The sequence below is a fragment of the Cutaneotrichosporon cavernicola genome, assembly GCF_030864355.1.
Source record: "Cutaneotrichosporon cavernicola HIS019 DNA, chromosome: 3".
Classification (NCBI taxonomy): Eukaryota; Fungi; Basidiomycota; class Tremellomycetes; order Trichosporonales; family Trichosporonaceae; genus Cutaneotrichosporon; species Cutaneotrichosporon cavernicola.
This window is the reverse complement of record NC_083395.1, coordinates 1,166,572-1,180,014: the sequence shown is the minus strand read 5'-3', so window position 1 is coordinate 1,180,014 and position 13,443 is coordinate 1,166,572. Positions and strand designations below refer to the sequence as shown.

At 62.4% G+C, this 13,443-nt stretch overlaps 5 protein-coding genes across 5 annotated transcripts; 2 read left to right on the top strand and 3 right to left on the bottom strand.

Moving 5' to 3' along the window:
- Nucleotides 1-42: 42 nt before the first annotated feature.
- Nucleotides 43-875, top strand: CcaverHIS019_0304440 (uncharacterized protein; the record flags this gene model as incomplete). The annotated part of the gene is made up of 4 exons (XM_060598891.1): nt 43-211; nt 409-576; nt 753-817; nt 861-875. The coding sequence occupies 4 exons, from the start codon at nt 43-45 to the stop codon at nt 873-875; spliced, it is 417 nt and encodes a 138-aa protein (XP_060455639.1).
- Nucleotides 876-1,477: 602 nt separating this feature from the next.
- Nucleotides 1,478-4,735, bottom strand: CcaverHIS019_0304430 (uncharacterized protein; the record flags this gene model as incomplete). Its single annotated transcript, XM_060598890.1, has 1 exon — nt 1,478-4,735. The coding sequence occupies one exon, from the start codon at nt 4,733-4,735 to the stop codon at nt 1,478-1,480; it is 3,258 nt and encodes a 1,085-aa protein (XP_060455638.1).
- A 778-nt stretch (nt 4,736-5,513) lies between these two features.
- On the top strand, nt 5,514-8,315 carry PRM10 (uncharacterized protein; the record flags this gene model as incomplete). Its single annotated transcript, XM_060598888.1, has 1 exon — nt 5,514-8,315. One exon carries the CDS (start codon nt 5,514-5,516, stop codon nt 8,313-8,315), a length of 2,802 nt encoding a protein of 933 aa, XP_060455637.1.
- A 238-nt stretch (nt 8,316-8,553) lies between these two features.
- On the bottom strand, nt 8,554-11,425 carry SWA2 (uncharacterized protein; the record flags this gene model as incomplete). The annotated part of the gene is made up of 3 exons (XM_060598887.1): nt 8,554-8,575; nt 8,608-10,475; nt 10,532-11,425. 3 exons carry the CDS (start codon nt 11,423-11,425, stop codon nt 8,554-8,556), a joined length of 2,784 nt encoding a protein of 927 aa, XP_060455636.1.
- A 165-nt stretch (nt 11,426-11,590) lies between these two features.
- CcaverHIS019_0304400 (uncharacterized protein) lies at nt 11,591-13,392 on the bottom strand (the record flags this gene model as incomplete). The annotated part of the gene is made up of 5 exons (XM_060598886.1): nt 11,591-11,612; nt 11,648-11,966; nt 12,009-12,298; nt 12,340-12,624; nt 12,671-13,392. The coding sequence occupies 5 exons, from the start codon at nt 13,390-13,392 to the stop codon at nt 11,591-11,593; spliced, it is 1,638 nt and encodes a 545-aa protein (XP_060455635.1).
- Nucleotides 13,393-13,443: the final 51 nt, after the last annotated feature.

The window sequence follows — 13,443 nt, the reverse complement described above, 5'->3', positions numbered from 1 at the left end:
TGCCCATCCTCTCTCCCCGCCCTCCTCCTCTATTCCCCCACCATGGCCTCGCCCACATCCCTCGTGACCGAGCTACGGCCCGTCACCTCGGCAGTGCTCACCGTCCGCATCATCAAGAACTTTCCCTTCCGCACCGCCAAGAACCTTGTCCTCCGCGACGTCGACCTGACGACGACTACAGTCGGCCAGCTGATGGACAGGTGTCGTGACGGTGAGTCGAACGAGCAGGTGCGGAGCATGAGCATGTTTGCGGGTACTGGTACTCTGCCCGTTCCTCCTCTTTGTTCTCTTCCAGACCACCTCCCCGTCCTTCCGCATCTCCCCGCCCCCCCTTCCTCCAACCCCACTCCTCTAACCCCCTCCTCTAACCCCCTCCTCCAACCCTCCCCCCCCCCCCGCTCACCCAAGCCATCAAGTCCCAGGTTGGCTTCAAGCACTACCGCACGGTCGCGCTCGACACGATCAAGAAGTACACGGTCGCGCACGGACACAAGTCGCAGAACCTCATCATCAACCTCGACAACGACGAGTGGATCCTCAGCGACCTGGACCAGACCCTGGCCGATGCTGGGTGTGGTGAGTGTCGCAGTGGGGACGGGGACACAAGAAGCGCCTGGCGGCCAGCTGGCAAATTGTCAACAGCTGGCTCGTACTCTGGTGTTCGAGTCGAGTCATCACCGGCCAAGCGTGGGGTTCTCTATGCCTACCTCTCAAGCCATCCCGGCTCACATGATCGTTATAACTGACAGGAGAAAACGAAACCGAGCTCTCGTTCTTCAACCGCCAGGCATACGACGAGTTCAAGGCGCATCCCGAGGTAAGTCCAGCTCCTGTGTCGTCTCCGCACAAGCTAATCCCAGACTCGGTGGGACTAGATCAACATGCATTCTGGGTTTTAGTTGTACAAACGTCCTCGCTATATGGCCTTGGAGTCGCGTTGCATGGACGCACCTCGCCGCTCTGCACACATCGTGCTTTCAGCCAAGTCCCTCGGGGCCCCTAACGCACGTTGACCAGCGGACACGGCGCACGCGTTACTGAGAAATCCGACAGGCGGCATCGCAGAGAACGAGATGCAGGTGAGGCGGTTGACCAGGTTGCAGATGGACCGCCCACTCGCGTAGACCACCTCGGACTTGCCAGCATCACTTGTCAGGTGATAGCTTATCGGGCGGCGGACGACGGATCGGGTATCCGCACGAGGGTACGGTGTATTAGCATGGAGAGCGATACCAGACTGGTTCTTACGCACCTTGGAACAGGATGGGAAGCGCTCATTTGAGTGCAACGGGTGGTGGTCCAGCTGCTGGCACCAGTTGTCCTGCCCTACTCGACCGCTCTCGCTTCACTAGACGGCAGACAAAGGTTACATCTCAGTATACACAGACAAGTATCGAGTGCCCGCACTCATGTATAGCTTACTATCTCTATTTCTCTTCGACACTTCTTCAACTCGGACACTGCTTCTGAACCTCTTCTACTCTTCGACACGCGTCATGGACGCCTTCTCCACCGTGCGCGGTACCATTGCTGCACGCGGCGCGCGACCCGCTGGCGTGGCAGGGACTTGCTGCTCATCGATTGACCGGCGGGTAGTGGAGGTGGGACGCGAGGAGCGCATGCCGACCGCGCCGGCGGGGATGCGTTCCAGGTTAGGAGGGGCGGATAGCTTTGGGCGTATGCTGGGTGCGCGGGCCGAGGCTGTTGAGGCCCGGGGCGCGAGGGAGGTGCGCGATGACGACTTGGGGAGTGCCGGAGCCAGAGACGGGCGCGAGGACGACTTGGGAAGGGATGGTGCCAAGGACGGGCGCGAGGACGACTTTGGGAGCGTCGATGTTGGCGCAAGGGGCGGCCGAGAGCCCGAACGCGGGAGGGTGCGGGCCGTCGGTGCCGCGAGCGAGGGCCGGGACGAGGACTTCGGGATCGTCGATGACGGCGCAAGAGACGCGCGAGACGAGGACTTGGGGATTGCGGCTGTCGCAGCAAGGGACGGACGCGAAGTGGACTTGGGGATGGTCGTGGACGGAGTGATTGATTGACGTGGGGCAATCGACTGGCGGGGCGCGAGCGACTGGCGAGGTGCAATCGACTGGCGCGGGCCGAGCGAGCTGAGCGGTGCAGTGGCCGCGGTCTTGGGTGGCGGCGCGGACGCGGGTGCGCGAGCCTTCGGCGCGACGCTGGTGCGCTGTGGCATTGCGCGGTTCGGGATAGGCGGGGGAGGCATGCTGCGCGCGTCGGCAGCACGCTGGGTCGCGGTTCGCGTCGCCACGGGGCGGGCCGTCGCGCTGGTGGCCGGTGCGGAGCGGCGCTCGCGCCCCTCGGTAGATGACGACGTCACGCCTAATGCCTGACGCACACTGCTGGTGCGAGTGAGCCCGCGTGCTGCCGTCACGTTTGTGGCGGTCGTAGTCCCTCCAGCGGTGTCGCGTACCGAGCGCATCGACGACGTGCGTGTCAGCCCGGTACCAGAGTTCAGACGCCGCGTGCTGTGGCTAGAAGGCAGGCCACGAGAGGCAGCTGCAGTCGGCGCGGTAGGCTTCAGCTCGGGCACGAGGTCGCGCTCGATGGCGTCCGCCCACCGGTCATCCGATGAGCCAGAACGCACGATGCCGGACGAGCCAGAACGCACGATGCCGGACGAACCAGAGCGGACGATTCCTGCACGCTCCTGAGCTCTGCCCCGCATGGAGAAGGGGACGTCGGGGCGGTCGCGGTTTGGCGTGGCTAACGCCGCCAAGCGCTGGCCGCTCCCAGAGGGCGGCACACCGCTCGTCGGCCGTGTGAGCGTGCGTGTGCTCCCGGACCACTGGATGTCGGACGTGGGCCGCTGGCCGTCGTGGGTTCGCGCACTGTCTGACCGTTGGATGATTGACGACGGACGAGCGCCCAGCTTGCGTGTGCTGTCAGACCGCTGGATACCAGACGTAGGGCGTTCGCGCGGCAGTGCCCGAATGCTGTCCGACCGAACGATCTCGGACGTAGGCCTTTCGCGTTGAATCGAGCGCACGCTATCGGTGCGTGACATGCCTGAACGCAGGCTCTCCGGGCGCTGTGAGGTCGTGGTACCAGAGGAGCGGTCTGAGCGGAGAGACGACGCCCGCTGAACACTAGCTCCTTCAAGCTTGGCTTGTGCAGCGGCGAGAGCCTTCTCGCGGTCACTCTGTTCGTGTCGCGTCACTAGCGGCGGCATCGATGCGGCCTGCATTTCCGGGAGCAGACTGTCCTCGACGTCGGACAGATCGGCGAGCTGCTCTGCGAGTGTGCTCACACCCAGCCCGAGCATGCTTCCCATCATGCTCTCCTCACCTACAGACCGGCCTTTCGGCTGTCCGCTGAGCAGGAGCTGCTTGAGGTCGACGGTTATGTCGGCTGTATCGTCAAACGAGGCGGGCCGGCGGGCAGGAGTGCGGTGCGGTGTGTTCATGCGGTTTGCTCGTGCTTCCAGCCTATGAGTCCTAGTCTCGGCTGGAGGCGATGCGAGGTACTCCTTCTCCTCGAAAAGCTCTCGCGCGCTGGGTCTGTTGCGAGGTGGAGAGAGGCGGAAGCTGCTCGCGTCAAGCAGATCGGGCGCGCGCGAGTCCAGTCGACTCGCCGCTGCCTGGCGGTCGATTCTATCCCAGCGGAGCGAGGCGTCGGGTTTTGGCCCTCCAGGCGTCTTCAGGTCGGGCAAGACGCTACCACCGCCCAAGCTGCCGAGTGAGCTAATGCTTCCGATACGAGGGAGGGGTGATGCGTGCGGCGATGGAGCACTGCTTGTGCGACTTGACAGGCTGGGAGGTTGATTGTGTACCAACTTCTGGTCACTGTCCATAATCTCGCGCAACGGGCTCGGCCGACGTGGAGTGTACCGAGACGCCGAGGGGGGGGTGAGGTCCGTCCTCTTTGGCACTGGAGGGGCCAGCATCATGCGACTGTCGCGCTCAGGCGGGTCTGTGTCAAAGTCACGCCCGTCACACGGGGAAGGGGGAGAAGAGGGTTGGGATCGTCGGAGGTTGGGCGACTCAAGAGACCCAGGATCGTCAAAGCTATCGCCTGGACTAGGTGGTAGTGGTGCGCGCAGCGCCATGCCAAAACTGCGCCGCCGGTTGTTGTCCATCACTGCCACCTCAAGCTCGTCATACGTGCAGTCGCCGACCGAGCCGAGGAAGCTCTCCTCAGTTCCTAAGTTGACGCCTCCAAGGCGGGAAGCGTTAAGGCCTGGCGAGGAATCGCGACGACCGAAGCGGGTCGGGCGAGAGAAGGAGACGTTGAAAGGGGATGACTCGTAGTGCGCAGGTGGGCGGTACCGGATAGAGCTGGGGCCCGAGAAGGGCGAAGCCGCCGAGGCAGACGCGAGGGCCTGGCCGACGCCGAGCGAGGGGGGGGAGGAAGAAGGAAGGGAGGGGGAAAAGGCGGGGGAACGCCGTGGCGATTCAGCATCGCGGAAGGGCGAGTCACCCATCGCTCGGCCCTGTGTTGCTTCGGCCCGCATGGGGGAGCCACCGTACTCAAAGTACTCGAAGCGCTCGCGGTATGCGCTCTGGGACGAGACAGTGCGGCGAGTCTCGGGACGCGCAGACGACGCGAGCGGTGTGCTGGGTACACGGGGTACGGCTGCGATTCTTTCGTTACGGACACTGGGCGGAGGTGTTTGGACTCGATGCAGATCAGCACGAGGGGCTGGTGTCGGTGGCGCTCTGGGGACTGGCGTGCCGATCGCGGTCGCGAAGGACATGTCAAATGTCGTGTCGTCCATGATGGAAGCGACAGATGTCTTTACTCTACGTGTATCTCAGTGTTGGTTGAAAGTTGGGTGAGTGGGTGGATTGCGGACTGCGTGGGAATGAGTTGAGGGATGAAGGGATGAATTGGACGTCAACAACGCGCAACGCTCTAAACATTGTGGGTCATCAGACAGCGGAACCAGGACGGGGAAATCATACGCGCTCTCTACCAAACTGACACGTGACAGTCACGTGGTGTCTGTTTCGTCGTGGTGACAACTTTTAGGAATGGAGGTAAGATGAAGCATAAAAACAAAATGGATGGTGGATTTAGTGGCAAAGCAATCTCAGTAGCGATCCATGCACCGCCACTCTTCTTTTTTAACTCTCTCTCGCACCGGAGCCCACGTCAACAGTTCCGACCGCGAGGTTCTACTCGATTTCTTCGAATGTTCGCGCCTAGCATCCCTTTGGCATGCTCGCTTATCCCGTGGCCCGGCCGAAGATCTTGGTACAATACCTCAGGTGCAACAGCCATGACATAAGCATTACGATCTCCCATAGCCGGAATAATAAAATAATTTCTATGTCGGCATTCGGACGCGGGACTCCCACCGGCCAGCCAGCCCTAAGGCCCAGACCAAAGCTGCGTTAAAGCGCTCCACATGCACATGAACCACTCAAGCCATCAAGCCATCGTACCGCCACGGCCGCCACAATAGAGCCCTTGCTTGGCTTTAAGATGATCTAGTTAAATGTTCATGGCGCCGCTAACGTTCACTTCATCACAATCACAATCACTCGCGCTTGATGATGGTCGCTGACAACCCGTTCGAGCCTGCGCCCGAGCCGTTTACGCCATCATCTGAGCTGCGCGAGTCGCTTCCATACTCTGAGCCCGCCTCGGAACTCGGTTCAGCGCCCCATCCACCAGCAGGAGGGTCCGGGATGGAGAGGACGCCACGACGCGTCCAGTGGAACACGGACCATGTCATTGATGTGGCAGACGACGACGACGACGACGACGCACTTCTCGACAACGCACCGGATCTTGCCCTCGTGAACCGCGCTCTCGAGGATCTGAAGGACGACGACTACGACTACCGATTCGACCCAGACCCTGGAGATATTGAGGAGAAGGAATTGGAGTCGCCAGAAGATGAGACGGAAGCCAAGGAGGACGAGACGATCCACAAACTCCTCAAGCCCGAGGGCGCCGACCACGTGCGATGGCACGTCCAGCTCGGTGAGACGGACGGGTTACCGACATACCGTCCCGAGGAGAATGCCGCGGCGCTGGTGGGCGAGCACACGGGCAAAAGTCGGTGGTCGAGCATCCGGCGGCGTGTGCGTACCGGATCCCTCGCCCGCAAGGGACGCAAACAGCAAACGGGGCCGACCGTTCCAGAGCACTCGGCCATCAGCAAGGCCGAGACCGATGCGGCGCGCACGTCGGCCAATCCGCCTCTCTCCGCGCCCAAGCACCAGGCTGGCATGCCTCACCTCCCAGGCGGCACGTCGGTCCTGTCCTCTCTCCTGGCATTATACAACTCGTACCATCACCTGGACAGCGGCCCGGGCTCTGCAGCCTCGACGCCAGGGAGCTCCCGCCCTCCAAGTCCCGAGTACGATTCGCCGGAGCGCGGACGTCAGAAGAAGCGGCGCTCTAAGAGCCCGTGGCGACGCTCAGCAAGCGACACCCCGTCACCAAGGGCGGCTTCGGACGAGATGAGGCGTAACAAGATCCCCGAGGAGATGAAGCGTAACAAGAGCGCGCAGTCGCTCTTGCGTGTGGTACATGACCTACGCGACGACCGACCACGACAGGCACGCTCTGGTGCTGGTGTGTTCGGCGCACTCGTCGCCAACACGGCGTCTATGGCGGCACCGGCTGCTCCGTCTAGCTCGACGCTGGTGGCCTCCGCAACCAAGCCGGGATACCACCTGAATCGATACAAGTTAATGGACAACTCGTTACCGTCGGGACCTGCGAGCTTTCCTCCCTCCCGGCCCTCCAGTGCCTTGGGCGCACCCGAGTCTCCGCGGACCAGTGTCTTCGGAACAGACTCTGAGAGAGCGTACTCGACCGACAACCTCGTTGAGATGCGGAAGCGCCGCTCGCGACCACCTCTCCTACCCACGCGAAGCAAGGAGAAGGTGCTAACCGCTGAGCAGATTGAGGACGATCGGCGGCGCAAGGAGTGGGAGTCGGAGAAGAAGCGACGCAAAAAGGCCAAGGAGGCACGCAAGAAGCAGGAGGTGTACATTATCCAACACGTCGCGGCAATTTTGAGCAGGCAGCAATTTATCATGAAGCTCGCTCGCGCGCTCATGATGTTTGGGAGCCCGACGCATCGCATCGAGACGCAGATCCAGGCGACAGCGCGTGTGCTCGACATCAACGCACAGGTGGTGTACTTGCCGAACATTATGCTCATTTCGTTCGCGGACGAGTCGACGCACACGAGCGAGACAAAGTTCCTAAAGCAAGCCGGCGGGTCGGATCTCGGCAAACTCTTAGCGACGCACAAGCTGTACTGGGAAGTGGTGCACGACAAGATGAGCGTCGAGGACGCTGGCCGCGAACTTGATCGCCTCATGACCGATCCGCCGTGCTACAACGCATGGCAGATGATCGTGATCGCGGGTTTCTGCTCTGGTATCATTGTGATCACGTCATACTTTGGTTCGTTCGTGGACGCGCTCATGGCCGCGCCTCTTGGCATGATGCTGCAGGCAGTACAGCTCATCGCGCTCAAGAACGACCTCTTCTCTGGCGTCTTTGAAATCGTCATCGCCACCGTCATCTCGTTCCTCGCGGCCGTGCTAGCGAGCACTGGCAAGTTTTGTTACACCGCCCTAGTGTCTGGTGGCATCGTCCTCATTCTGCCCGGCTTTATTGTTCTTTCTGGCGCCCTCGAACTCGCGTCCCGCAACATCACGGCCGGCGCGGTCAGAATGGGATACTCGGTCATATACTCCCTCTTCCTTGGCTTTGGCATCTCGATTGGCTCCGAGGTGTACGTCAAGATCCGGGGCGAGCACGTCCGGAACGCCACAAACAACACGTGCTCCGCGACAAGATACGACGGTGCACCATGGTACCTCTCCAAGCCGTCATCGTACTGGTACTTCCTCACAGTCCCAGCCTTCTCATTCTTCCTCTCCCTCAACCTCCAGCAGCCTTTACGCGGGCGCACCGCCCGCCGCGAACTGCCCATCATGGTCCTCTTTGCCTGTGCAGGCTGGGTCACAAACTACTTTGCGGGCCGTGCGTTCCCGGGCCGCTCGGACATTGTGAGCGCAATTGGCTCGTTTTGCGTCGGCATCCTCGGCAACCTCTACGGCCGCTTCTCAAAGGGCGCAAGCTTCCCCGTCATGGTGACGGGCATCCTCATGCAGCTCCCCTCAGGCCTCAAGGAGGGTGGGCTGTTCAACTTTGCCAATGACACGGCTGGCGGGAGCGTCGCGCAGTGGGCCACGGGCTTCCGCGTCGCAGGCCAACTCGTCAGTGTCGCTATTGGTCTTACTGTCGGCCTGTTCGTTGCGGCCGTGCTCGCACACCCGCTTGGTGGATCGAGACGGCGCGGCGCGGGCATCTTTTCGTTCTAGGATATTGCTTTCTCTTGCGTGATTGGACACTGAATGTTGTATGCATTATGGCTTGTCTTGTATGGAGGTGATGTGAGCAAGTGGATGGTGAGCTGGATGGTGAGCGGTCATTTCATCGTGCATTCGGGAATTTAGGTGGAGGAGCACGACGTCTGCTCAACCATGATCGGAGCGGATGATCTGCTGAACCATGCACCAACCCCCAACAGCGGGATCTCACAAATGCATCTATGATCTACTAAGCGTTGAACGCAGCCCATCTGATGTCAGCTTGCAAGATAAAACAACTCACGCCTCGCTCAGGGTGCCAAACACGCCGTTGGCCATCATGCGCTGCTCGACGGTCGCGCCAGCCAGCTTGTCCGGGTGCAGCCGTGCAATGACCTTCATGTACTTGATCTTGACCTGCTTGTCGGTTACCAGCTCGTGCATTCCGACCTTGAGCACGACCTCGGGCCAGAGCACGAGGTCGAGTGACGCAAGAAGCGCGCGGATGTTAGTCTCCTTGCCAGTGCGCCATGTAGAGAGTTTGGCGTCAATGCCGTCTTTGAGAGCTGCGCGTTGCTCGTCCTCGGCCTCGGCAGCGGCGGCGGCGGCGCGAAGTTCCGACACGGCTGCCGACTTGCCAACGTCGACGGGCCGGACAGGCCGAGGGGTAGCACGCGGGGTAGCCTTCGGCGTGGCCTTCACAGCTGGCGCTGGGCCGGAGAGCATGCCCTTGGAGCGGCGGACGCCGTCGCTCGCTTGTCCCTTGAGCGCTGCACCGCCCAACGCGGCATCGTACCCCAGCACGCGCTCCCAGTCGTCCAGCGCGAGCTTCCACTTCTCCCCCATCTCGTGCGCCTGCGCCCGCTTTGCAGTCGCCTTGACGAGTGCGTCGCCGAGCTTGACTCCGTCGGCATCGGGTGTGGCGGGAAGAGCGGCCTCCTTCGCAGGATGATACCCCGCACCAATCAGCTCGATCACCGTTCCGCAGTCGGCCGCCGCGCGCGCCGGCTCGCCGAGCTTGAGCCACGTGGCCGCGCGGTTGTTGTGCAGCGGTACGAGATGCAGATGACCAGCTGGCAGAACCACGATCGCGCGCGAGTAAGCAGCCTCGGCCTCGGTGAAGCGACCGAGCTTGAAGTGCTCGTTGCCCACATTCTTGTGCTGCGCTGCCGTCGACAGCGCGTTAGCAGGCGCCGAAACGAGAGCTCGTTCCTTCAGCGGCGAGGGCGGGCGAGCAGGCGTGGTGGTCCGCGGCGTAGCCCGCGGCGCAGCCTGTGGCGCAGGTGACGCGCGACTCTTCGGATGCCGGTGCGGCGAGACGTATTTCTTCGGCTCGCCACCCAGGAGGTTGGAGATGCGTTGGACGTTGCTGGGCGGGGCCGGACCATCCGTACGTGGCCGCTGCGGTTCAGGCCTCGCCTCCGGACGCCTGGCTTGCTGCAGCTGGGCCTTTGGCCGGGGCGCCTCGCCCTCGTCATCCGAGTCCTTGAACCCAAGCGACGCGTCACCAAACTCGTGGCTCAGCGGCAGCCCACCGCGCTCAGCCTCCTCCGCCTCGACCATCCAACGGGGCCGCCCATCCGTCGGCGGCCCGTCGTTGTGGTGGGCGTCGTAGGCCTTTCTCTGGTCCTCGTATGCCTTCATCGCCCTCTCCTTGCCCTGGTTCCAGAACGACAAGCCCTTGCTGAGCATGGTGGCACCGAACTCGTGCGCCTGCGCCACGACCTGCTCAGCCTGTTTGGTCAGGTCGTCCGTGTTCATCCCGCTTGGCCCGCCGTATTCCTCAGCACGAGGGCGCACTGCCTCACGCTTGGGCCCAGCCCGCCGCGCTGCGTGCCGTGCGCGTCTGGCTGCCTCTCGATCCCGCTCGTCGTCTTCGTACCGCCGCGCGGCTGCACGTTCGCGGTCCCACTCATCCTCCTCGTCTCTGGTGTCGCGTGCAGGTGTCCCACCACGACTCGCGAGCAGGCTCTCAAGCGCAGCCTGCACGTCTTCGCCCGTCGCGGTGGCCGCGAGCGCCGCGCGCGCCTTGTCGGGAGGAAAGCCCATCTCGACGATCTGGCCGATGACGTGCGGAGGAGGTGAGCTTGCGCGTGCGCCGGACGGCCGCGAGGCAGGGCGCGATACCGGCCGGGAAGAGGGTCGTGAGTTTGGTTGGGGCTCAGCACGCGGCTAGTGTCAGGGCTGTGAGAACAAGGGAGTGCGCGATCTGCGAGGAGAATACTCACGCTGGGTTTCCTCGCAGGCCGCCCGAGCTCGCCGAGCAGGTCGTCGTCGTCGCCTCCATAGTCTACTGCAGGCGCACTCTTGGCGGGGATGCTGGAGGACAATGCGTCAAAGTCCCACGGGTCAGCCGGGCCAGAGTACGGGGTGGGCTTGGAACTTGAGCCGAGGAGTCCGTCATTGTCGTCCCACGAGATCTCGTCCTTTTGAGGGGCTTCTGCGGGAGCCGGCTTCGAGCCGTTGAGGAAGTCGCCACCACCCCAGCCTCCCTTCGATGGAGGGGACGGCGACTTCTTGCGTTTGTCAGGCTGGCCAAGGGCGCTCTCCACGTCCCAGAAGGTACCAGCACTCTTCTTTGCACTAGTGGCGGAGGTCGGTCTGGTAGACGCGGCACGCGAGCCGGTCGTGGATGAAGGCTGGAGCGCTGGTGCCAGGCTGATGGGCTTCGCAGGTTGAGGCGCCATCAGCGGCTTCTCAGACGCGGGCGCAGCGGAAGAGGTGGAGGAGCCACCGAGCTGGTCCCAGAACGCATCGTCTCCCCAGCGGTTGCGCTCCTCTTCGGCCGCGTTGGCCTTCTGCGCGGCTAGCTGCGCCTGTCGTTCCGCCATGCTCAAGCTCTTTCCTCCTGGGGCGGTGGAAGCACCGAGTAGCCCGGAGAAAGCATCGCTGACTGGAGGTGGGCGTGGAGATGCTGTGGTCCGCAGGCCTGGTGTGGCCCTCATACCCGCAAGGTTCGCTGACGAGCCAGTGTTGGACGCGGGCTTGGACGCGGCTGGTGTGGACGCGCCCGAATAGTAGTTCCCTTGTGGCCGGGATAGCATGTCGAACGCCGAGCCACCCATGCCCTTTGCGGCGGGATTGGGCTGCTCGGACCACGATAGGTCGAGGAGGTCGTCCATGGGAGTGAGTATGTGTGGTTGACAGTTAGGATCGCGTGGATGGGATGATGGATGTGGTGGAGGTGGGATCTATGTGGAGGCCAAATACATCCGCCCTGTCTGTGCGCCACTGTGATCATGTCATGCTGATGCGACTACAGACTCTACAACAACCTCTAGGCTGCTCTAATCCTCGAAGAAGATGACGCTGTCGTTAGCTGCGTACGCAATTTAATACCTCACGTTACGGTCATGTCATCGCGGAAGTAGCGCGCGACCTTGCCATTCAAGGAGAGGAGCTCGCCGCGGAGCTTTCGGTCACCACCGCCCAGCGCGTTGCGGATGAGGTGGGTGGCCGCGTTTGCGTCGCCCTCGAACACCCACTGGCCCTGGTCGCGCTTCCCAGATCCAGGCAGGTCCTGGACTGGGAAGGGTCGCGGCTCGGTCGTCTTGACAGGGATCTCCTGCACGAGCTTGGCCTTGTTCACGTCCGCGCGTTTCTTCTCAGCCAAGTACGCAGCAGTGAGCAGCGTCGCCTCCTCGGACGTGATCCGGTCCCACACTATTGTAAGCTCAGCACAGCAACGGTCAAGCAGAAACTTACAGCCATCAGTCGCAAGCACGATAAACCGCAGCTTCTCGCCGTTTGCTCCCTTGAGCCGACGGTACTCGACCACGGGCCGTGCGGTCACATAGGGCGGCGTAAAGTTCCACGGGCGGATACTCCGAGGCTTCTCACCCGCGTCCTTGATAAGCGCGTTCACTGCCTCGCCCTGCACTGTCGTCCACTTGTAGACTGCGTCGCCGAACGCGCGCGTCGGCTGCAGACCACCCTGCACACGCCCGTTGCGGATCACCGTGTCGCCCTCATATGGAGGGTGCTCGGCGCGCATCCTGTTGTCAGCTTGCTCAGGTTAGTTCATGAGGATACTCACCTGGCCACCTCCTTCGGGTTGTCGCCCATCTGGTCTTCGCTCAACGTGTCGGAGCGCCATCCGTCAGGTCCCTGCCAGCCGGCCACGGCACGGCAGTCACCCGTCACCGCGACATAGACGCTGTCATTCTCAGCGTCGACAAGTGCCGTACCAACGACTGCACCAGCCGCCGCGGGCGCAGCGAGTGCCGCAAACTTCTCACGAGCCTCGTCGGACTGGTCGGTGAGCATATCAGGAAGAGCGCGGATCGGCGCAGCTGAGATGTGGTCGTCGAGCTTGACAAAGCTGCCGTCAGTCAAATGCAAAAGCCCGAAGCCGGATAGACACTCACGAAGCCTCGAGGCTCTTGGAAATGTTGATCGGGCTCCAGGTCTTGGCCCAGGTAAGGATGTCGTAGATCTGGCCGTACCACGAGCGGCCTGGCACAATGCCAGCCTGCAGGCCGGCGAGACCTAGTGAGAGCGCGGGGTGCAGGGTGCGGGAGAGAAGCTGGGACGTCGCAGAGCCGGCGTGACCATCAATGACGGAGAAGAAGGCGAGATCGCGCTGTCCCGTCTCCCCTTCCTTGCCTCGGGGGACAATGTCCGCCGCCCTCCGGTCCTCGCTCGGCTCATTGGAAGCGATAGAGTTCGTGTCCCACCGCGCAACGGGATTGCCAGGGCGAGCGGGTACCTCACTGGCCTCATTCTCATGCAGCATCTCCTCAATCTCGGTGTTGGTCTTGCGCTCGAACGTCAGAGTCTGGCGGTTGACATTCCGCCCCACGACCACAGTGAACTCGTCCCGGCGCGCAGTGGAGGGGTAGACGCCCATGCGGCTCGTCTCCCAGTACCACAGACCAGCAGCAGCAGCGATAAGGGCAGCAGCGATCATCCCATTGCGGCGAGTCGTGTCCTCGGTCACCACCTTCTTGACCTTGGGGCCTTCGAACGAAGAGTAGGAAGCGATGCGGCCCTGAGCGGTTATCGGAGAGGGCCGGGGCGTAGCACGCAGTGTTGAGCGCGACGCGAGACTGACGCGGGATATCGCGAGCGGCGCGCGAGGAATGAGCATGATTTGTGAGATGTGGAGGATGAATGGAATATCAAAACAAGTCAAAAGAGG